Genomic DNA, 25,747 nt, shown 5'->3' on the forward strand with positions numbered 1-25,747 from the left:
ATTTAAAACGTTTTTACAAAGTTTCAAGTTCCTTGCTTAAAATAAAATTTGCACCCGCAGACGAACTTTCATCCCCTTTTTAGCCCCCTCAGGGTTTGAAATTCCAAAAACGTTGCAATTACTTTTTTTTGTAATCGGCTATTATGCCTTTCTAAGAAGTTTGAAAACCATTTGTAATGGATTCAAATTTTCAACCCCTTTTTAACCATTTTAGGGGATGAAATTTACAAAACGCTGAAATTACTTTTCCTGTCTTCTAATAATATCCCTAAATACAAAGATTCAAGTCCCACATTCGAAAAAATGTTTGATATCCATACAAACTTTCAACCCCTTTTTCACCACCTTAGGGGATGAATTTTCAAAAACGCTGAAATTAGTTTTCGTGTTTTAATAATATATCTTTTGACGAAGTTTCAAATTCCTAGCTCAAAAGAAAACTTTAACCCCATACAAACTTTCATCCCCTTTTTAACCCTGTTAGGGGATGAATTTTACAAAACGCTGAAATTACTTTTATTGTCTTCTAATAATATCCCCAAATACAAAGATTCAAGTCCCGCGCTCGAAATTTTTTTTGATATCCATACAAATTTTCAACCCCTTTTTCACCACCTTGGGGGATGAATTTTCTAAAACGCTGAAATTAGTTTTCTTGTTTTTGAATTTGATACGTTTTTACAAAGTTTCAAGTTCCTAGCTTAAAATAAAATTTGCACCCGAAGACGAACTTTCATCCCCTTTTTAACCCCCTTAGGGGTTGAATTTCCAAAAACGTTGCAATCACTTTTTTTTCTTATCGGCTATTATGCCTTTCTACGAAGTTTCAAAGCATGTGTAATGGATTAAAATTTTCAACCCCTTTTTAACCCTGTTAGGGGATGAATTTTACAAAACGCTGAAATTACATTTCCTGTCTTCTAATAATATCCCTAAATACAAAGATTCAAGTCCACCACTCGGAAAATTTTTTGATATCCATACATACTTTCAACCCCTTTTTCACCACCTCAGGGGATGAATTTTCAAAAACGCTGAAATGAGTTTTCTTGTATTTTAATAATATATCTTTTTACGACGTTTCAAATTCCTAGCTCAAAAGAAAACTTTAACCCCATACTAACTTTCATCCCCTTTTTAACCCCCTTAGGGGTTGAATTTCTCAAAATCGCTTCTTATCTCTTGTACACTTTATAAATGCAATCTGGTGTGCAAATTTCAACTTTCTGGCTTTTGTAGTTTCGGCTCTGCGTTGATGAATCAGTCAGTCAGTCAGTCAGTCAGTCAGTCAGGACACTTGCATTTATATATATAGATTACATTATGACAATCAATTATTATGCGACCAGATAGGATCCCATAATATATAATATATATATATGCCACCCTTGGCAGTAGTTATATTTTTGAGGCGTTTGGGGTCGAAACGCTGGGGCCCCACGGGCCAAGCGCGCGCCGTATATACAGGGCCTTAGCGGAGCGCCTTATGCCGGCTACATACGTAACGATAAATCGTTGCGATAAAACTGTGCAGTCCGACTGTGCAGATAAATCGAACCGTGTGTATGACAAATCGTTACGATAATCGACAACGATTTTGCTCAACGCATAAGTATTGCCATACAACTTGGCAATGCAGCCAGCCTTCTGGGCACACTGCCCATCGGCAGTGACTTGGGGGACGTTTTTTATTTATTTTAAGTTTATTTAGTTTAGAGATAGTTTGTATTATTATTTGTAAGCTAATTTAATGTTTTATATTTACTTATTAAAATAGTTAGTTAGAATTGATAGTTAATATGATAATACAAAAATACTTCGTCACTATTCATCAGTAACCGAAAAGAGCTCGTCGATTTTCTTAGGCGTTTGGGCCCACTCGCAAATTGAACGTTATTTATTATTGGGAGCCTATAATGTCCCACTGCTGGGCAAAGGCCTCCCCCCACTTTTTCCAGTCTTCCCGATCCTGTGCAGTCTCTGGCCATTCCTTTAAAAAGGAGTCTAACTCGTCTCGCCATCGCCGACGTGGTCTGCCAAATCCTCGTTTTGATCTGGGCTGCCACTCTGTGGCGATCTTGGCCCACAGCTCACTCGGCATTCGGCAGAATTGAACGTATACATGTAATATAATATAGGAAATTAATCGTTATGTTATAATTGCTCGATCATGATGATATTGTAGGTAGGTATCCATATGTAAATGTGTATTTTGTATGTATAATGATGTATAATTTCGTTAAGTATAGGTACTTAACTTACACTTACGTATAGGTACAACTTAGTATACCTGTAGAAAAACTAAGAAATCCATACTAATGTTCCAATAAGTAAATTAATTTAAATAAGCTCTGACGTCAACGGGATGTTTGGTTTCTACTCAAATTAAATCAAGTAGCTATGTAGATTCGATTGGTGTGTATGTACATATACTTACCCGAATTATTTACCAGGTTCACATTTATTTGACACCGTGAAGTGACGTGTGGTGGTAAGTGTACCGTATTTCAACTTATTAGAATTTACGTACCAACATTGGAATTTGAGGAGCTGTTTTTATAAGTAGGTAATTGCTTATTTACTTTGCTATTGTCTCGTATGCGCAAATTTGATTATATTTAGCGTTAATAAGGAATGACGATATTGACGACTTAGACTGGGGATATGTAGATAGCTAGTACAGTCAGATGCAATGGTAGGTATCTCGGACATAATCAATAGGACCAAGCGTAGGTAAGAGCCGTAAGGGATGGCTATGGGTACTGCTTAATCCTTACTTCTATTTATCCATATTAATATTATAATCAAACCTTAAGGAATACTACCTTTCCCTACCTTAGTTTTTCATTTTTATAATATTGACACTGTTGTTTCTTTATTTAATATATACTTTTTATGTATGTCTATGTATGTTTATGGTTATACGTATTTAAGTATGTTTATCTATAGTAATATTTTGTATTGTTAAGTTATATTCAATTCGACTTTTCATATTTTTTTCTTTGCGCCACCTACCGTATATTCTAATTCTTATGTCTCCGATACCCAAAGGTTGTCTGGAAGAGATCGCTCTTAAGCGATAAGACCGCCTGTTGTTACCTCTACTGTCTTTGTTTATGTTATTGTCCATTTATTGTAAACTACGTGTATGTGAGGTGTGCAATAAAGAGTATTGTATTGTATTGTAATGGCGAAAGTGTGTGTCTGTCTGTTTTTTTTTTAAATATTATTTTATTTAATAAACTTTACACGTAAATTAACAGTATGACACCAAAGCACTTATTATGTGGTATATTACCTACATAATAATATTAAAATTAAAAAAATATTAAAAAAATATATTTTTACCTCTATAATTGTTACCTCTTCACGCTTAAGCCGCTGAACCGATTTAGTTGAAATTTAGTATAGAGATAGTTTGAGTCCCGGGGAAGAACATATTAGGATAGTTTTTATGTCGGAAATGGAGTGCAAAGGGGGGTGGAATTTAAAGAGTTAATGAATTGCCTAATAATTGAAGTAAGCAATGTGCGAATTGAATGATTGCTATTAGCATTATCCAGGCGCTATACCTACTTTAAGCTGCTGTCACTAATTTCACGCAGACGAAGTAGCGGGCAAAAACTAGTAGTTTTATAAATTGAATGTAGAGTTATCTAGGTAAGTATGTAGCTTTACAAACAAACTGAAACTTGAGGTGTGTGGCAATAATTTTTGAACGTGATTTGTAGAAATATAGATTCAGGGCTATAACCGCAAAAATAGAAGTTCGCAAATTGCGGGATTTTTCTCTGTCGCTCTATTTACGCCTTCTTCTTCTTCTTCCGCGTGTGCTCGCCCACCGTTGGGCATACGCCTCTCCAATCTCTGTCCATTTTGAGCGGTCGTTGGTCACTCTTATCCAGACTGGTCCCGCAGTCTCCTTTATGTCATCGGACCAACGGGCGGGTGGTCTGTCTACACTTCTTCTGCCTATCCGGGGTCTCCACTCCAAAACGCACTTGCTCCACCGTTCGTCGCGAAGTCGGCACATATGCCTACGCCTTCATTGGAGTAAAAGAGAAAGATCCCCGCATTTTGCGAATTTCGGTTTTCGCGGTAGCCGCTCTGGGCAGTGTGTCGTGTGACAAGGTCTCTTTTCTTACCGCTTTTTGTGACACGATTATCTGGCACCAGTCTACTCGTAATATAATCTCTACATATATGTAAAACTATTACAGTGAGGCAATTTTTAATGCGTTGGTTTATCCCACGAAAGAAAGAATGAGCGCGCCGCGCTGTTTATCCGATACTGGGTTGACTGTACCTACTTATTGTGGAAATTTACATCAAGCATTATATGGTCTGGCTTGTTTCCACTTCCGTATTTTTCATCCACCAACCAATGAAATTTGTTAGGCTCCTACAACTGTAGGCACTATGTCGGTGTAAGTTAAAAAGGTTTATTACTTAAGGATCTAATGCTTAAAAAAGCATACCTATAATATATATACTGATTAGTGATCATGGAGCCTATAAAATGATCTTACTGCGTCATAAACCGATGTATCTACCAAACCACCAGACCACCACCACCACCACCACCACCAGACCACCAAGAGCCAGAGAGGGCCAGAGTGTGTTGACGACCAGTCTGGCCTAGTGGGTAGTGACCCTGCCTGTGAAGCCGATGGTCCTGGGTTCGAATCCCAGTAAGGGTATTTATTTGTGTGATGACACAGGTATTTGTTCCTGAGTCATGGTTGTTTTCTATGTATTTATGTACATATTTATATATTATATATATCGTTGTCTGAGTACCCACAACACAAGCCTTCTTGAGCTTACTGTGGGACTTAGTCAATCTGTGTAAGAATGTCCTATAATATTAATTTATTTATCTACATGAATTTAATGTATTTTGTAAATTATTTTATTTAAAACGAATTTTATGAAGACATACTCGTAGTAGGTACCTATGTTAAACATACATACAACATTATAGGCAATGAATAAGTTTAGGCCCAGAAGTAACCTACGCAAAATGCGAATTTAGCACCGACTCGGTCAAGTAAACGGCCACATTATGTATTTCTCAAGACCCTAATAATCATCGGCAATGCTATGCAGATTACAGCAGCCTTGCCGGCAAAGTTCATGTGGAAATTGGCGCCCGACGGTCCCGAGGCTCGGTCGTTAGTCGGTTAGCTAACTACTAAAGTACTTAAGTATCGATAATTTGCTATGTATACTGTTTGGTTTTTGCCATTGAATATGGATATGGATCACCAATCTTGAGTGGTGATGATGAGTCCTTACTGGCACTATTCACTATGCATTTGTATTGGGAAAATTGAATAAAATGGATGCTATATTGCGTCTTAGGTGTTGGATGTAAATGATTATTGATCACACACAACGACATAGACTACCTCGTAAGTAATGTAAGTACAATATTGACAAGTTGTTTAATTTTGCACTTCGTTATTCAACTTGAAATCTTTATGAAAGACAAAACACTAATTTGAAAATATCATGAGATTTTCTCGTGTGCGTGACATCCACTCTGATGCCGATACCTGTAGCTAGTGTGGTAGGGGTAATCGATGAAACACGAGAAAAATACTGTAAACTTCTTTATTAAAATAATAAATAGAATAGCAAAACAGTGAATACGCAGTATTATTTGAGCATATCTGTCGCGACAAGCAACCGGCACTTCACATTGCACAACATTCAAAGCATTAATACACCAAAACATGATACAAAATAATAATTAACATTATTCGGCGAATCGTCGCCCGCGCACACATCTACACCTACCAGCGGCCCCTGCGCCGCTGCTCCCGTACTCGCGAACAAGTACAATATTAATGTCACAACTTAAATGCAATCTATACAGTATTCACACAGACCCGACACATTGGGTCGATTCATATACTTGTTCATTTTTTGGTATTAACAGTAGATATCATATACGTGAAAGAAACTACGAAAATACATTTCATTTAGGGAAATACCGAAATAATATGGACACTGGACACCTTACAGAATTTTATGGTAACGTATTTCAGTTATTCGCATGGACTACCTAAGCGATAAAATAATATTTACAAACAATCCACTACCCTCCTCAAAACGTAAGCCGAGACCCGAACGTTACATAAACATTATTATTTACAGTGACGATAAATACACAATGCCCGTCCACGATATCGCGGAGAAATCAAAGTAAGATCTACAATTGTGACTAAAAATTACAGACCACACCTCATTAAACATCCTACATCTCGCCGAATCGATAACAATCCATAGAATATATTCGGAATATAGTTCTGTACTTAGAGAAATTACAAGGCATTCGAGTTGCGGTGAGTTTGTGCATTAAAAAAGTTTCGTGTAACATGTCAGCAGTAGCGGGCACTATGAGACGGGCCGCCGCCGCACGAAGGCGTCCGCGGCCGACGACGCGTACGCGCTCGGCACCTGCGAGCCCTCCTTGTAGCCGCGCGTCGCGCCCACGTCCACCGCCTGCAACAACACATTTTTTATTTTATTTCCACACTTACAACTATTTTTACAGGTAAACCTAAGACAATAGTGTAACTATTAATAAAAATCTAAAGCATGTCATTTCGTCTATAACATAATATATACAATGCTGATATTGTGAATTCATTCAAAGAACATGAGAATATGTCAATATTTTCCGCTATTATAATGAGGATCCGCACAGTACGCGTCAGTGGCGCCAGCCCTAGCAGGTTGGTGCGCCCGCGCGACTCGGCCAGCGGGGCCTGTATTGTTAAACGCCTGCTCGAGTACCGTGCACCTGTAGCCACTCACTTTTTTTATTGAACTCTATTGTCTAGGTCATAAGGGTGTAAAAGTGGGTTGGGAAATTGTTGTTACTGAAGCAGAGGCGGACACAAACATACTGTCTTTTTTCTTAGCTAGCTTTACCCAAAACCCATCTTTTAGGGCCATGTTTTTACCCTTTTATTTTGCCAGACTAAGTGGAATTTAAATAATTAAGTAATTGTTGATTAAAATTATATCCCTACCAATACCAAGAAGGAGGTAACCCTCGTCACGCTTAAGCCACGGAACCGATATAGATGAAATTTGATATGAAGATAGTTTGAGCCCCGGGAAAAAACATAGGATAGTTATTATCACGGGAAGTATCATTCCACGCACACAAAGATGGCGGCAGGAGCTAGTAAGTATCTAATTAGTACGTTGTCAATTGTCATTTTACATAAATCTTATTACACACAATAGCCTCTTGTAAATTTACGTAAATTTAATCCATAAATTCTCTGCCTGCGTGGAAACAATGTAAAAGTACTTCAATAAAAAAATCGCCCCTCCGCGTAATTGCCACAGTGAGAGAAAAAGTATCCCTATTAAAGCTGTACCTATTCACGCAGACTTATTAAGGAGAATAATAACTGCAGACACGTGTAGAGACACGCGTGATCCATTTAATTTCCTCGTACTATGGAATGAAATTAAAATGACTATGGAATAACTATCCCTGACGTTTCTCCCACGATTTAGTCCGCTTCACAGTCAGAATTAACATGTAAACAATCAAACGAGAAATAATCGCCCGATAATCGCTTCCTGCCTAGTGTTAGTCCTTTCGCAATTATAGGTCAATAAAAATACTACATGCTATTAAGTAGTAAATGGATACTATCAATGATTTTAAGTACAAGTCGGACATGCGCACTGGTGGAGCTTATGTACGTAATTGGAAATATACACCCCTTTAATTTAGCAGACTCCAATTCCATAAAAAGCATAATTAACTATACCCCATTCTAACATAGTTTTAAGCCCCATTTTGACGATCCCGATTGGCGTTTGTCGATTAAGATTATCATCTTTGCTACTACCCCTGATTCCACACAGTATTCACTACCCGGCCCAGTTCTATCAGGTCATCTTGCAACTTCAATTAAACCCAGTTGCACCAACCAGAATTAGCAGACTGACCAATGTTACTCAGCAGTGGACTATTAAACTTTCCACATAGCACAATTTAGCGAACGCTTTAACGGTGACAGATGGTTTTGTGCAACCCACCCTAAGGCTTGCATCATATAATGCCATGTGTCGATTCGGGTAATTAGGTGTCAAGTTTTTGACACGCGTTAGATGAGAGACAAGACTATCATAAAATTCATAAAAGATGCAGTCTCAGTTCAACGGCGTGTTGCAACAGGGCATAACATTAACAAACTTCGTTTAACATGACACACATCGAATCGCGTCCGAAAGTAGTATCTCCGGGCAGTCGCGGCCTTGAGGCTTTAAGTCATTTCGCAAGATGATATTCCGCGCAAGTCTTTACACTTTTACAAAACATTGGACACTACTTTGAAATGGTTATGGCCTTATCGACCAAAATAGAGTAGCTTGCCACCATCAATAACAGTGTACCTAATACTAGGAAATATAATAAAAAGATTTCAACACCCTCCGACATTTTAACAAAATAGTACTACTATACTACAAGATTGTTGTTTAACGTTAGAACTTATATTAAAAACAGAAAAGGATTCTAGAATCGTTTTTCTGTAGGTAAAATTGGTTACGCAAGTAACCATAAACAACAACATAAAGTAGGAAGACTTTAATGCCATTACTATGACATGACATTTCAATAAATAAGAGGATGAAATACAGGGTTTGAAGCTTTGAAGTAGTCGTCTTAACGCCACTTGCGCCCCACTAACCCGGGGTCAATCTGTTAACCCAGTGTCAATTTATACTGGTAACCATGGCAACCACTGCAGTTTTAAAACACTATGAGTGCAAAACCAAAATAGCTGATGTATAGGTAGAGTAGGTAGTGTATAGGACTGGGCTGGACATGAGAAATTTTGTGGACTAAATAAACCATTAAGATCATCTCATAGGTGCCGATAGCTGACTGAGCCTTGTTGATTCACATACGTGACAGAAAAACTGACTATTATACATTATTTAAGTACCTACCGGCGTTTTCTATCAACGATTGTCCTTTTGACTAGGCCCCCAGTTTTGTTACATTGTTAACAAAAAAATTAAGGTAACCAATTCAATGGATCGAAGTTACTTAATGTATTGAAACTCGCAGGCTCTCTAAATGAGCCTCTAGGATTAGGGCTGATTTAGACGGCACGCGAACTCGCATGCGATTTTAGTTACATTGCGGACTGTTGGTTACGTCCAATTCAACCGACCGATCAAAACCCGCAATGTAATGAAACTCGCATGCGAGTTCTCGCATCGTCTAAATGAGCCCTTAGGGTACAGTCGTGTATGTAAAGCTTACCATACAAAGTCCATCGGCGCGTTTCTGCACCTTCTGCGTGTATCTCGCCTTGTAGAAGTCGCTGAAGAGGAACAGGAAGAGGAACCCGTGCATGGCGATCCAGTAGACGAACACGTGCGGATACTGGCACGACGGCCGGAACAGCACCTGCAGCTGGTGGCTGAAGATCATCACGAACTGCACCTGCAAACAATAACGTATGCCGTTGTAATAGGGCTCAATGTTCAACAACGTGCTTGGAGGCTCGAGGCATATAACAACTACCGTAAAAGTATAAAACTTTAATCTTTAACATAACTTAAAAGCATGCATGTGAAAAATACGCAAGTAAGTATAACGGGTTAGCGGTTAGCGTTGATTGACTAGCACGTTATCTTTTCGCGGATTAGCAAAGTAATATTTTGGTTTTAATTAATATAGATTTCCGCAAAGTAACGCCTGATTCTATTCACTATAACTTAAAAGTAAAACAGTAAAGAGTATCTGTGTCTAAGTACTATTTTTAAGTTATTTGCTTTTACTGAACTGTGACGCGGTGGGCAAAGTTATGTTAAAGGGCAAAGTTTTATACTTTTATGTTACGTAAATTGGTTGGAAAATAATTAATGTTTACCTATAAATTCAAAACATAAGGTACTGGTGCTCGACGCGGTCCCAGTATAAGTCATCTTGAAACTTAAATCACTTTCAATAGACGTGACAGAAAGGTGTCATCTATTGGGCATTAGCATGTCGAGCACTAGAACGTTTACCTTACACATTAAAGTACATACCTACAACTAATATCTATTTAATCACACACCTGTTGTTTTTACATACAGTCACAAAATATATCTATTGCCGATCTAATATGAATATGACAATGAAAGCAAAACCAGTTCCTCTAAACAAGTTATCTTCCTGTCACAGACTATTAACTACCACTAGATGGAGCATAGCTATAGAAAAACACGCTTTTGTATCTTGTTTGTTTGTAAGTACAGTCAGTAGACGAAGTTGCTAAACGGGCTAGGTGTTCAAAATGATCTTGACGCGACTTTATAGTTAAGAAAATAAGCGCGTGCCAAGGTAATTTTGAACATCTCACCCGGTTAGCATCTTCTGCTGCTGACTGTACATATAAAAACGATGCACGCCGTACAGTTTTTGTATCGTACGCTTTTGTTTTAATTTTTTATAGTCGCATAAAGCTATTAGGACAATGCTGCTTGCGGTGGCAGAATGCTTTATTAGCCCGAGCATTGTCATGGCTAATAAAAGCCAGTAGTGTTATATTATATGACATTAAGGTCCGGTTGCACTAACCACAGTTGACGGACAGGTCAACGTCACTCAGCTAACTTACCATACAATAAAATTTAGCGAACACTTTAACGATGACAGACGGTTTGGTACAACCGACCCTTAATGTGTGGTCTATTGGAAGGTAATCTGTGAATACCATACAGATGGAAACTTCAGGGTATGCAAATGTGACATGGACGCAAGTAACCTTTACACGTGTTAAAGGGCTAGGCGATGCTTGACGCAGGCGTTAAACGATTTAACCATACACATACACATTTAGTATACCTATCTTAACGTCGTATCTCAATCAAAAGGGTTATATTCATACTTATTGTCGGTTGTCAATAAAGGCGCTATTCCCATATGGCTTCAATTTGAAATCAACCTTATTGACAACTTTTTGATTGAAAACGTCACATATGTACGGTTAAGGACTTTAATTTCTGCCGCCACATCCCACCTTGTCACAGTGACAATACCATGAAACTATAGCGGCTTTCGTATTGAATGTGAATACGACAATGTACCAAGTGGCACAAAAATTCGAATTACCGCGTAAAACTGTATCGCGATTTGAATTAATCACAATTAATTAACAACAATTAATGAACAATGTTGTCATGTGAAATGTGGAAATATTACATTACGACCCGGGTATGTCCTTAAACTACGTCCAAGACCACCGGTGGACGGGCAGCAGCGTCCCTCAAATTCGGTGTACTCGACTGCGATCGCCAAACCGCCTGCCAAGCGTGGCGATTATGGCATTCACCCCCCATAAGGGGGAGGCCTATCTTCAGCAGTGGACGTCTTATGGCTGAGATGATGATGATGATTACGATACAAGTGCGATAAATATGAAATTCGAAACGAGTGGCGATAAATTTAAACACGACCGAAGGGAGTAATTGTGTCAAGTTATTAAGAGGGGGTAAACTAAGGAGGAATTAAGGCTGATTTAGTCGGTGCGCGAACTCGCATGCGATTCTAGTTACATTGCGGACAATGGGTTACGCCCAATTCAACCGACCGATCAAAACCCGCAGTGTAATGAAACTCGCGTGCGAGTTCGCACGCCGTCTAAATTAGCCCTTAGCCCTTTCGAGCGTCGGCGTCTATAACTCTGTGGCCGCTGCTCGACGCAACGTCGACGCAACTGCGCAGCGACGTCATTTTCCATAGCGCTGACCAGACGACGACGCTCGAAAGACGCTAGATGTGGGGGGGCCCTTAGGGATGGGTAAATGGACAAGAAGACATACCATCTGGAAAGCGGTGAGGTACTTCTTCCACCAGATGTACTTCTGGTACTTGGGTCCCATGGCTGACACCATGTAGTAGAAGTACATGACTATGTGCACGAACGTGTTGAGCAGCGCGAAGAATGTGCTGTGGCCGCCTGTACAACAGAAAACAATAATTAAAACACTACGAACGTGCTGGCACGCTTAAAATTAATTAAAATCTGTATAGTAACAAGATAAGGCAGGATTTTAACGCTATCGAATAACGCTATCGGGTTAAATGTTAACCGATTCGGGGCTGATGACACGCCTGCCGTGTCATCAATGTTTTTTACGTGTGACGTATGACACGTGAGGAGTGTCATCATATTCTATGGCGCATGGCATGGCTGCCGTGTCATGAAATTATTGTTCCAAAGTTTTCGAAAATGGAACACTCAACGAATCGGTTAATATGCATCGATTTAATGCAAATTCCCTAAGCGCCACTTGCACCCTCTCACTTACCCGGGGTTAACCGGTTAAGCCGTTAACCTAGTGTAAAATTGTACTGGGAACCATGGTATGTCCAGATTTAACCGGTTAACCCAGTATCAAATTATACTGGTAACCATGGTAACTCAGGGTTTAACCGGTTAAGAGTGCTATTACATTTCGGGGTTGAGCGAGTTTAGGTATTTTACGCGCTGCGGCAGGCCGTGCGAGCTCAGTATTCCGATCCCTTCTGCCACACTCGCACTACAATGATGGATTAAACATTCTTGATCCTTCGCGAAGCATATTGAAATCAACCATAACAACACTAACTGTACTTAACTTATAAAGTCCTAAAACTGTTATTTGGTAAGTACGAAAATACTAAATGCAGTGCAAATGTACATAGGGGCTGTTCATAAATTACGTCATCTATTTTTGACCCCCCCCCCCATCCCTCAAATCATCCAAAAATCATGCTTCGGATGACTCTATTTCCTCCTACGTCATGCTACCATCATCCGATGTCCAGACCCCCCCCCCCCCTCCTCCCATTTGAAACGACGTAATTTATGAATGGCCCCATACTCGTACTTATGAACGTATATTACTCGAAAGAAATTATAGGTACTCGCTTATTTACAAGAAACAAGTTACAAGAAACTGAAGATACACAGGGTCTGATGATGGAGCTGGAAGGTGGCCACGGGTACCAGTCTATCATGTAACTAAACCACTTCGTGTTTGGGTTCGTTTGATTCGTCTCAACAAGATCTTTGACACTGAAGATACACAGGGTCTGATGATGGAGCTGGAAGGAGGCCACGGGTACCAGTCTCTCATGTAACTAAACAATTTCGTGTTTGGGCTCGTTTGATTCGTCGCAACAAGATCTTTGACACAAGATAGTACTCAGGGTCTGATGATGGAGCTGGAAGGTGGTCACCATTACCAATCAACCATACAACTAAACCACATCGTGTTTAGGCTCGTTGTATTCATCTCAACAAGATCTTTGACACTAGGTGATACTCAGAATCTGATGATGGAGCTGAAAGTTGGTTACCGGTACCAATCAACCATGCAACTAAACCACTTCATGTTTAGGCTCGTTTGACTAGTCCCAACAAGATCTTTGACACTAGGTGATACTCAGAGTCTGATGATGGAGCTGGAAGGTGGTCACCGGTACCAATCAACCATGCAACTAAACCACTTCGTGTTTAGGCTCGTTTGATTCGTCTCAACAAGATCTTTGACACTAGGTGATAAACCAAACACGAAGCCCAAACACGAAGCCCAAACACGAAGTGGTTCAGTTATGTGATAGACTGGTACCCGTCGCCACCTTCGAGCTCCATCATCAGACCCTGAGTACTATCTTGTGTCAAAGATCTTGTTGAGACGAATAAAACGAGCCTAAACACGAAGTGGTTTAGTTGCATGGTTGATTGGTACCGGTGACCACCTTCCAGCTCCATCATCAGACCCTGAGTACTATCTTGTGTCAAAGATCTTGTTGCGACGAATCAAACGAGCCCAAACACGAAGTGGTTCAGTTACATGGTAGACTGGTACCCGTGGCCACAGTCCAGCTCCATCATCAGACCCTGAGTACTATCTTGTGTCAAAGATCTTGTTGAGACGAATAAAACGAGCCTAAACACGAAGTGGTTTAGTTGCATGGTTGATTGGTACCGGTGACCACCTTCCAGCTCCATCATCAGACCCTGAGTACTATCTTGTGTCAAAGATCTTGTTGAGACGAATAAAACGAGCCTAAACACGAAGTGGTTTAGTTGCATGGTTGATTGGTACTGGTGACCACCTTCCAGCTCCATCATCAGACCCTGAGTACTATCTTAAGTCAAAGATCTTGTTGAGACGAATCAAACGAGCCCAAACACGAAATGGTTTAGTTGCATGGTTGATTAGTACCGGTGACCACATTCCGGCTCCATCATCAGACCCTGAGTACTATCTTGTGTCAAAGATCTTGTTGAGACGAATAAAACGAGCCTAAACACGAAGTGGTTTAGTTGCATGGTTGATTGGTACTGGTGACCACCTTCCGGCTCCATCATCAGACCCTGAGTACTATCTTAAGTCAAAGATCTTGTTGAGCCGAATCAAACGAGCCCAAACACGAAGTGTTTTAGTTGCGTGGTTGATTGGTACCGGTGACCACCTTCCGGCTCCATCATCAGACCCTGAGTACTATTTTGTGTCAAAGATCTTGTTAAGACGAATAAAACGAGCCTAAACACGAAGTGGTTTAGTTGCATGGTTGATTGGTACCGGTGACCACCTTCCGGCTCCATCATCAGACCCTGAGTACTATCTTGTGTCAAAGATCTTGTTGAGACGAATCAAACGAGCCCAAACACGAAGTAGTTTAGTTGCATGGTTGATTGGTACCGGTGACCACCTTCCGGCTCCATCATCAGACCCTGAGTACTATCTTGTGTCAAAGATCTTGTTGAGACGAATAAAACGAGCGTAAACACGAAGTGGTTTAGTTGCATGGTTGATTGGTACCGGTGTCCACCTTCCGGCTCCATCATCAGACCCTGAGTACTATTTTGTGTCAAAGATCTTGTTAAGACGAATAAAACGAGCCTAAACACGAAGTGGTTTAGTTGCATGGTTGATTGGTACCGGTGACCACCTTCCGGCTCCATCATCAGACCCTGAGTACTATCTTGTGTCAAAGATCTTGTTGAGACGAATCAAACGAGCCCAAACACGAAGTAGTTTAGTTGCATGGTTGATTGGTACCGGTGACCACCTTCCGGCTCCATCATCAGACCCTGAGTACTATCTTGTGTCAAAGATCTTGTTGAGACGAATAAAACGAGCGTAAACACGAAGTGGTTTAGTTGCATGGTTGATTGGTACCGGTGTCCACCTTCCGGCTCCATCATCAGACCCTGAGTACTATTTTGTGTCAAAGATCTTGTTAAGACGAATAAAACGAGCCTAAACACGAAGTGGTTTAGTTGCATGGTTGATTGGTACCGGTGACCACCTTCCGGCTCCATCATCAGACCCTGAGTACTATCTTGTGTCAAAGATCTTGTTGAGAATAATAAAACGAGCGTAAACACGAAGTGGTTTAGTTGCATGGTTGCTTGGTACTGGTGACCACCTTCCGGCTCCATCATCAGACCCTGAGTACTATCTTAAGTCAAAGATCTTGTTGAGCCGAATCAAACGTGCCCAAACACGAAGTGGTTTAGTTGCATGGTTGATTGGTACCGGTGACCACCTTCCGGCTCCATCATCAGACCCTGAGTACAGTCTTGTGTCAAAGATCTTGTTGAGATGAATAAAACGAGCCTAAACACAAAGTGGTTTAGTTGCATGGTTGATTGGTACCGGTGACCACCTTCCGGCTCCATCATCAGACCCCGAGTACTATCTTGAGTCAAATAAATACATATAGAATGTCAGGTCGTTTCAAATATTTTTAATACTGTCCGGTAGTTTATTAAACTGTACCATTAAAAATTATAATACTATAAAAACAGTGCTAGGATCAAAGTCTCTCGTTGCGGTTTACACGCACACAGTAAAGCGTTTTACACGGCGCCCGCCGCACACAATGATAAAAAACCTCGTCGTCGCCGTTGAAAATGTGCGGAGCCGACCGACACACGTCCTACCTGTACAAGCTCTGCCGCGGCACTGAGCTGGCGAGCGCGCGTCATCGGTAATATAGAGTAGTTTTCAAAAAATTGCCAAAAAATTATAGTAGAATTTCATAAACACTAATGTATACCAACAGTATAAGCAAACGTTGCAGATTGCTTGAGTATGAAAATGACTTCGATATTAAGTAGATTTTCGTAGAAATTGACACTTGTTTCGGAGAGAAAATTGAGTTCGTTTTACTTAGATTTTCTCTTTCTCAAAGGTATGTAGGAAAAATATCGTTTGATATGCCTAAAGTACAGGGTATTAGTAATACAAAATAGCCAGGTTTAGCAGAGTAAACTTCTCAACATTTCCAAATAAGAGCTTGCCGTTCAGTGCTTCACGGGGTTATTCGGAAACGACCATCAGAAAAAAATTCATTACTAATTTAATAAGTCCTTTTTCTAATATTTACAACGATATTTAAAAAGATAAGAAGACGCTTTTACTGGAACACGTACTCATTGTTTCTAATAATGAGCACAAAGTCCTGAATTTCGTCGACTAGTATCATAAATTTTGCATTTTTTCGACTTTTCTTGTAAGAGCGCTCTTAACCCCGTGTTGGTGAATAGTGCAAGTGGCCCTTAAAAGAAGTAATAAAAAATGCATCTCATCTTAATAAGGATAAAATTATATCGCGTTGCGATTTTCCTTGAATTGAAGTTAATAGTTGGATAGCGTTAATTTATTAATTCCATAAATATACCTATTCTGTTGTATTCTGCTTCGGTTTTGTTTTTATGTTCTGTGTTGTTTTGTGTTTGTTTTACGTGTCAATGGGTACACTGAAAATCAGCGTCGTAACACTACTCATGTGCTGCGACACATGCTGAGTGTTATCCTTTTTGGAACCTCTCGCAACACTGTAACTTCAAATTTACCTAGATTTAAGCCTATTTTAATGTTGTTGTGTATGTGTGTTTCCAATAAAAGTATCATTCATTCATTCATTCATTCATATTCATTGGATAAAAAAGGGGGAGGCCTATGTTACGGGGGAGGCCTATGTTAAGGGGGAGGCCTATGTTAAGGAGGAGGCCTATGTTCAGCAGCGGACGTCTTATGGCTGAGAAATGATTGGATAAATATTTAAGTAAATAGGAACTATCGTAATAATTTTGACTACTTTTATAAGTAGTTAGAGTTTTCGTTGCTCGGTATAAATACGAAGAAAAATGTTTTGTGTTTCCGAAATTAAATTACCGTGCGTGATAAATAAAATAGTCTTAAAAAACTGATTTAAAAATACGTCAACTATTTACAAAAATGTTCGTATACAAAAACCCGCGGGATCCAGTTGAAAGGGATTGCGCATTACGTAAGATAAAACAATTCGACTGCTTAGTTAGTAGAGCGTTCAGGCGTCTTCTCGCCTTGTTACCGTTGCATAATTATAATTACGATTAAACTAAACAATTAATTTATTTTAAGTAGAATCGTTTAGGTATTGGCTTTATATTTAAGTCACTCCAGTATAAAAAGTAAATAGAATGTACAGTGCAACTAAGATTTCTTTTGTTACGTATAGTTGTAATCTGCCAACCGTTCCGCCAGGGCTCTGAACCGGTTATTTTTAAATCCCAATATAGCCCATTATTTTTAATTATTTTATGCTCTTTCCGTAGAACTGAATCATGTATTTAGGTAACTACTTCGTATTATTAGATTGACCCATCAAAAATTAAATAATAAACTAAAGAACACGGTACCGGTATTAACCGGTATTTTTTGTATGAAGAAAACACCGGTTCCGAGACTTGGTGTCCACATAACAAATTCTAAGATTGCCATTTTTTACATCTACCTGATCTACCACTTATGATGTGATATTGATATGTACTTATCCATTTGGTTAAGAAAAGGTAGCTATGGTTACCGGCGGGCTAACTAAGCGAAGTCATATCATTAAAGTGGCGCATATAACGATAATAAACAAATAAATGAACCTCTCTATGCAAGTGCCTAGCTGCCTTATATTTATATAAAACTCAAGAAACTCCCAGTGAGTACCACAGTAAACAAAGATTTGCGTACCTGCTTGATTTGAATAGTTCACGAGTCATAGAACTTAAGTCATTGCGTCAAACGGTGACTTGTCTAATTGAGGGTTCAGCGTCACAAAAACAATGCTTGTTTTGTTTTAATGGTATTAAAAAAAGAAAAAGTAGGTATTGAATCATCTATCAATCAAAGCCGTGAGTACATTGTGTTAATGACTTTTATGTGACATAATGATATTTAGGTATGTATTTATAACCAAAATAAGTTACGATATGAAAATAAGAATCCATAAATTCTAATAAATGATATCTAAAACTACGACGTTAAACATCGAAACAGCGGCATTATATTCATAGTTGCAAGACTTGACACACGATAAGTTTAATCTCAGCCTCAGCAAAATACACGTCTATATGGCAAATAAAATAACGACGGTACCAACGAAAATAGTAAAATAGTAATTATTTAATTTACAAGGGGGCGAAGTTGTTGTTGTTGTTTGTTTAACCGCTCGTTCTGATGCTGTTAATTGATACCCGAGCAAGCGAAAGATTACAAAATTGAAATCTGGAATTGGATCTTGAGACTTGCGAGGGTTTAAAGGCACGAGGGTCAAACAAATTTTGCCACCGAATGAAACATAAAAATGTTCAGGTTCACCACACCAACTTGAGGGAAAAACTTATTGTAAAACATTAAACAAAATCAAACCAAATCAATGGTATTAAATATTCAGCATTCAAAATCTTCATATAAAGTCAATTCTACCAGCCAACTGAAGGAAACAACTCAAAAAATGCATCAAAACTATGTGAATTCACCCGTGTGCATAAAATGCAATTTTCCCATTAGTTTTTGAACAATCAAGAGAGCATTTACGAGCTAATGTGGCAAAAACCATTTTCAGTGTATCCGCTTACTTATATCAAAAATATTGACTGCGATCATTATTCAAAATGACGTCTTAGATTCTATGTTGTCACCTAGACAATGCTAATTGAACGAATAAGTAACACAGTGGTCATAATTTATTGTTTGTCAAATTCAATCCATAAACTAACTTTAATTAACGTTACATTAAATGTCTGTTCCGGGTTTGAATTTACTTTTGTAAAAACAAAACGTATAAGGTTATGTGTAGTGGAAAATAACATCGGAAAACGGTCTTAATGAAGCAGGTTCTAAACTAGCTGAGGCATCGGGGCTATTTAAATCTTAAAAGTTTAATTCCTGAATTAGGGCATTGGACAATAAAGAAACTCACATAAATATACCTACATACAAACATGAACGCTGAAAACAATACACTTTTTTTTTTGGCAGTCGTGTAAGAACAGCACCGTACAGCCAAACTAATATTATTCGATCTATCCGAATTTAGGCTAAAGACTGCATTATAACGCCCTATGTGGTCATCATTCATAGGTAGGTGCATTAGTACCTTGTTAAATATTACACCATCGCGAGACGCGCCGCCCAATGGCGTCCTACACTATTGTATACATCTTACGATTGTTTATACCTAGAACTCAAAGTACACACGAGTACAGGTCGTAAACATGAACTAAAATAAGCGGATGCGCTGTCATAATAACGACTATGGGAGTGTTGTGCGGTGACCGTGATTTTTAAATTATTTTCATGTTATTACTGTTCTATTTTGACAATCGCTTTAAACATATTAATATGCTTGCTAAAAATACATAACAACTGATGCAAAAAATAAGAAAAAAATTAGTTATTGTATTAGCCACAATAAATTAAGAATTAATTAAGTTTTTTAAGTTGCCTTGTGTTTTTTGCTCGCTATTGTGATTATATTTAGCTTGTTTTTATTTAACCTGCCCTTCTGACTGTTATGATTATTATGAATCCCAACCAAGTTTCAGCAACGAAGCGGTTGTATAACGATATTAACCATGACCGCGAGCGCTCATCGATGGCCGAGTTGCGTCGCCTGCTTAATTCATCGAACAGCGATTAATCACCAGTAAGTACGATGACTCACGTGACATCGTTTTAGAAAGCGCTGATGCATCAGTCTTGCATTCGGCCTTCGACTGAAATTCGTCGGAAACGTTTAGATGGTTTTTGTTGCAAACAAATTAATCTGTACATGCGATCTTGTTACATTTGATTGCTCTCGTTGGTTAATCTGTATTCTTGTATTTTACTCGTGAGAGGAACTATTACGATCAGAAAACAAAGTAAATATATCATCTTACTAATATTATAAGTGGAAAAGATCATCCAGAAAACATAACAATGCATTTGGTGAAACTTGGTGCACAATACATATAGGATACTTTTGAGACCGACGGCGAAAACTAATTATACAATGGGTTTTCATTAAAACATCAATCCACCCCGTTCCTCGCGATAAGCTGTTAATTTATTACCATGATGTTTTTATTCTACCTACTTTTGAATGACTGCTGTCATCACAGTATAATTTTACATTATATTATAAATCGTCATTGTCTTACAAAAATATTCATTGATAAGATAATATTCGAATTTCTCAGTTCGATGTCTGGTTTTGACTTTTTCTGGTCTTGACACCGACAATAAATAATTCATTGACTTTACGACTAGGCCAGTCAAAAACGAAATATATTTTAGAACATGCATCTGTTAGAATAAATATAACAAGTTATACTATAGCAATTAAAAAAATAGCAGACTAGGGTCGATAGGTACCCGGGTAAATGTGCCTAGCACGCTGCTGGCGTTGCCTCTTTGAACAGGACCTGGGGTCGCCGCTTTTTTCTCAAATGCGTTGACCTAACTTTCTTATATTTTTTTTGCGTCAGCGCACCAAGGCCTGCTGGTCTCTATGGCTACCATTGGCGATGCAATGTCGAAGGTCGGTTCCAGGTTTGAATATTTAACCCGTGTCAGTTTAGATTTTTTTAGTCAAATTAGATTTTTTCCAGGAATTAATTCCCAGCAAGCTGGAAATCGTCTTAATACGTTCCTGCTTAGTGTAATCTGTGTTTGCTCCATTCCAGAAGTTGTGGAAAAACTCTTTTGTTCTTTGTCAGTTTTTTGCTTGTAGTTCGAAAATAGTACGTCCGACGGAAAATTTTCTCTAATCGTGATAAAAATTGAGCGTTAGAATATTTTAAAGTCTCTTCAGACAGTCATCTACTACTGATCAAGACAATTGGCGGGCCCTAAGCCGATAATTTCTGTATAATCGAAACTGGTTAGGTCAACATGAACTGACTATACCATCAAACCGTCCAACTTTGCCCAAGGGGATAACATGTAGCGCTTCTATCCGTCGTAAAACATCTACAACGGCGCGGTCACAACATTGAGCGACTTGCGACGGCGGCAGCGATAACCGTTGGTTGGAACGAGACACAGCGATCGGACCTTTCGTTCCCACCTATGGTCATGATTTCTGAATGGGAAAATTTACTTTACGTGGTGGTGGAGTATGTGGTGTCATTTACCTGGCGCGAATTTAAGCCCCATCCACACTGAGAAGGGCATGATGCCGTGGTGTATCACATGCAGCGTGGACGCCTGTTCGTTCTTCTTGCGCAGAATGAAGAACAGCGTGTCGAAGAACTCTGTGAACTTGCTGAAGTAGTACCACCAACACGTGGCTGCCATCTACAAAACACGTCACACTTTAATGTCAAGGACACTGAACTTTGGCACAAGCTTTTTAGATGGTATGGTAATTTATGAATACTAAAATATTTATGTCATCACAAGGAAGTTTGACGCTACCACGCAAATCTTACTGGATATAAACGACAGATGTATTTAAATCAATTCTATGATTTTGTATCATAAATTATTGATTACTTTTTTTGTGATCATCCAAAATTGACTTTATTATTAAACATACAATAATAACATTTGGAACAATAGAAATTAATAAAAAAAAATACTATAAATTAACTTAGAATTAAAAATTAATTATTGTGATTGGCTATTTTGCATTTCTAAGAAGTTTCAAAGCATTTGTAATTTTCCAAAAACGTTGCAATTACTTTTTTTGTGATTGGCTATTTTGCATTTCTAAGAAGTTTCAAAGCATTTGTAATGGATTCAAATTTTCAACTCCTTTTAAACCCTGTTAGGGGATGAATTTTACAAAACGCTGAAATTACTTTTCCTGTCTTCTAATAATGTCCCTCATAAAACTAGTGATGAGGACTCCGATCATCACTGACATTTACGTATAATAAAACGTTAAGAAGAAAATTTAATAGATAAAATTATATTTTAAATCCCAACTCTAATCCGTATCATATTCTTATGTCCGTTTCATATTAATAAAAACATAAAATTTTCGTTTTACCGTTTACGTCAAATGCAAAACTGCCTTTATTTACCCATAGGACTTTGTTTTGTGATGCATTTTAGCATAACTCCTACTATGACTATTAAATACTACTGAGCGAGTTCACGTCATAGCGTCCTAATGCCCAGCCATACAAATGAAACATCCAGAATTTGCCACTGAAATTTGAACCTTTAGTGCTGGGAATAGAGTTGATTTTGGTTATGTTTTTTTAAAATTTAACGAAAAAAAAACAAATGCGACTCTGTTCCAATTGAATATCATTAAAATTTCAACGAACTGAATAAGTACTATAGGACCTTGGGCCTTAGGAGGATAGTGCACATGTGTATAATTGAGTTTGTTAAACATTAGAGAATGTGATTTAAACCTGTAGTCCTAGTATCAGTCATGGATCAAATACAAACCCTCATAGCTGTCGGGCTTCGCGAGTAGTCGACGAGTTGACAGGTGAAGTTGTATTCACCCCACCAGCCGCTCATTAGGTACTGCAATCAAAAATGCTTTGTTCACCAAACTACAGTGAAACCTGGTTAAGTGGGACCTGGATAAGTGAGAAACCTCTATAGCTGGGACTCATGGTGCGGTCCCGACACTTTAGCACTGAATTACCTCTGTTACTGAGAAAAAACGAACCTCTATAACTGGGATTCGTTATTGTGATTTTATAGTCACATTTACCTCTATAACTGAGACAGAGAGTGTATTTTACCTCTTTTACTGAGACTATATTTATAAGATTACATTTTCCTAATTGTTTTTTGGAATTTTATAGGGAATTGACTTCTGTATCTGAGATAACGTCAATCTATGACCTCTCTAACTTGGACTTCATTGAACAATTTCCGTATTCTTACTAGCTCTTAGTCAATCCACAAATTCCGCATTTGCCTAATTGTGTCTAAACAACTTCAAGTTTGATTTAGTTCATTTATGTAAGTAGTTAAAACTATCGAAACGAAAGCTGAAATTTTGATAAGTAACACGAAAAAATAAATTTTCTATTATTAAATTTCTAATACGCATTGAAGTCCATATCAAATTTAATTTAATTTTGAAATATCTATCCTTTGGAGAATCATTCAAAATTAATTCAAAGAAATATTTAAACAGACTAAAAAATATTTAGGGACAAGGATTATTTTACCTTATTTATTTTTAAAGATAATTACTAAATACCCTATTAACCACCTCTATAACTGAAATATACTCTATTCTCACCTCTATTAATGGAACCCTCTGTAAATGAGACAGAAATTTATTTGTACCTGGCTAACTGGGAGCCTGGGTAAGTGGAAAACCTCTTTAAGTGAGACAAATTTGCTCGCCCCTTGAGATCTCACTTATCCAGGTTTCACTGTATTTACTTATTTGAGATACATATCTTGAGTGACAACTCGACGATATATCGTACAAGAAAAATTAGGCACAAAAATTTTTTACTTTTTTTACTTAATACATCGATACTTTTATACATGTGGTATATTTTTGTATAAATTATTCGGTAATATAAATATAAACAAGTTCTGCCTCCAGGGGAGAGGGAGAGAAATTAGGATTAGAAATTAGCCGCTTACTGACAGAAACGGGCGGAGCCGCGGGCACAGCTAGTATAAATATAAATATGTAGGGAACATATGTTCAAATATACAATAAACAAACCATTATGTAGGTTACCTACCTACATATGTTCAAATAACAAATTAATAATTTAACTTCCTATAAGCTATTATTGTGGTTGGCAACAAGTGAATCATTGTCATTTAGACGCAGATTCTATCACGAATCCGGTAAAAATCAACAAGGAGAACAAAATTGGTTTGAATATTACTTAATTACATTTACGTCAATGTTTTCCGTCTGTGAGGTTAATTATCTCACAATACGTCATAACAGTTAACCCATTTCCATCCGTGAAGGCAGCGTGCTCATCGATGCGGAAATGTATTGTGGCAGAATGCTAATCGCTCTAGTACGTAATTAACTTTGGGGATTTACCTCATAGAATATCCAGGCGCTGAAGAGGGTTTGGAATAGGTTATATACTATGAGGACGCCCCTCAGCTCGAAGGGTTTCCTGTTGGCCATGAGTCTGGGCCCGAGAGATTTGGAGAAATACGCGTATGCCAGACATATCGCGACCGTGGGCCACGGCGACGACGTCATCGGCCAATCCTTCACCCGGGGATCTGGAACACAATCATAATTATCTTCAATACTGAGCGGGCGTGGTGTATAATCATTTCCATAAAAAAATTCCTCCCTCAAATGTACGTTGTTATAAATTAACTGTTTCAGGTCACGCGAAGTGGGAACGTCCCATCTTTCTCTACACTTCTACCACGGTGCATGCATCCTGCTCAAATAATTGGAATGGAAATTTTAGGTATTCATTAATTGTGTAACTAACCACGAGCACGAATTTTACACAATCGTACAGCAACTTAAGTACAATGGGTATGATGATTACAATAAGTCATCATAGATCATAGGCCTTTCAGTCTTTTGCAGACTATACAAACAGTGTCAGGCAGGGCGACAACGTTTTTCATGGCTGTATAAGCCAATACGGGAGCGGCAACCATAAGTCATACGCTACGGGTAATAGCACTAGTTGACCATTGGACCAACAAGGACGACCTGCATTTATTTACCTAGACAAGTCAAGCAGCGATTATGATTTTTCCGCATTTGGGTAAACACCAATTACTATGTCAACTATACGGTACGTATATCCGGTTTCAAATAACCACAGAAAGGTTAAAGGATTTTCCAACGGTTGTAAAATACAAACGTCTGTAGGCAGGTATATATCATCAATGGTAGTTAGAATGGCAGGTAAATAATATTCAAATGCGAATAAACAACGGATAAGTATTAGTTTGTGCGTCATAGCGCGGATCTGAGATCAATGCCGGTTCGGCACATGTGTTGAAGCTTAGAACATTGACATAACTCCGTTTTCGTTACGCTAAGACGCCACGGTGCGAAGTTGGAGTGTGGAACATTCTAAGGCTTATGTAATTTTGTTGAGCAAACTCTTGCTAGTAAACCTTGGAGCAACCGGCACGGCTGACAATTGGCGCAAAGCTGGCTTGCATACAGGTGTACAGGGGGGGTGCGTATCGATGGCTATAAACATTTTTATTATAATATCAGTTGCAATAACGCTTATTTAGTATAATTATTAAATGATATAACAACACTTAATATATTTTCATATGACATAAATTATCATTTTATATAAAGATTAATTGATCTAATAACATTTAACATAACATTCTTCAAGTATAATGCATATTTTCTATAATGAATTTATGATATAAAGTTATTTCATCTAAAGTAGAATTGTTGATATAATGTATTAGATATATAATTCCACATTTACTATTACACACTACAAAAAACGAC

General features: G+C 38.4%; 1 protein-coding gene across 2 annotated transcripts in view; it reads right to left on the minus strand.

Annotated features, from left to right (window-relative positions):
• Positions 1-5,602: 5,602 nt before the first annotated feature.
• The window catches only part of LOC134666006 (very long chain fatty acid elongase 7-like), a 45,352-nt gene continuing 25,207 nt past the window's right edge, over positions 5,603-25,747 (minus strand). For both annotated transcript variants that reach the window (XM_063523083.1, XM_063523081.1), the window contains exons 3-8: positions 24,335-24,525; positions 22,744-22,824; positions 21,474-21,636; positions 11,857-11,993; positions 9,308-9,490; positions 5,603-6,510 (exon numbers count right to left, since the gene is read on the minus strand). In XM_063523083.1, coding sequence (XP_063379153.1) covers positions 6,403-6,510; positions 9,308-9,490; positions 11,857-11,993; positions 21,474-21,636; positions 22,744-22,824; positions 24,335-24,525 — 863 coding nt within the window. In that variant the 3' untranslated portion in view covers positions 5,603-6,402. The remainder of the gene's footprint in view (positions 6,511-9,307; positions 9,491-11,856; positions 11,994-21,473; positions 21,637-22,743; positions 22,825-24,334; positions 24,526-25,747) is intronic.

This window comes from Cydia fagiglandana, chromosome 7, assembly GCF_963556715.1.
Source record: "Cydia fagiglandana chromosome 7, ilCydFagi1.1, whole genome shotgun sequence".
NCBI classification, from domain to species: Eukaryota; Metazoa; Arthropoda; class Insecta; order Lepidoptera; family Tortricidae; genus Cydia; species Cydia fagiglandana.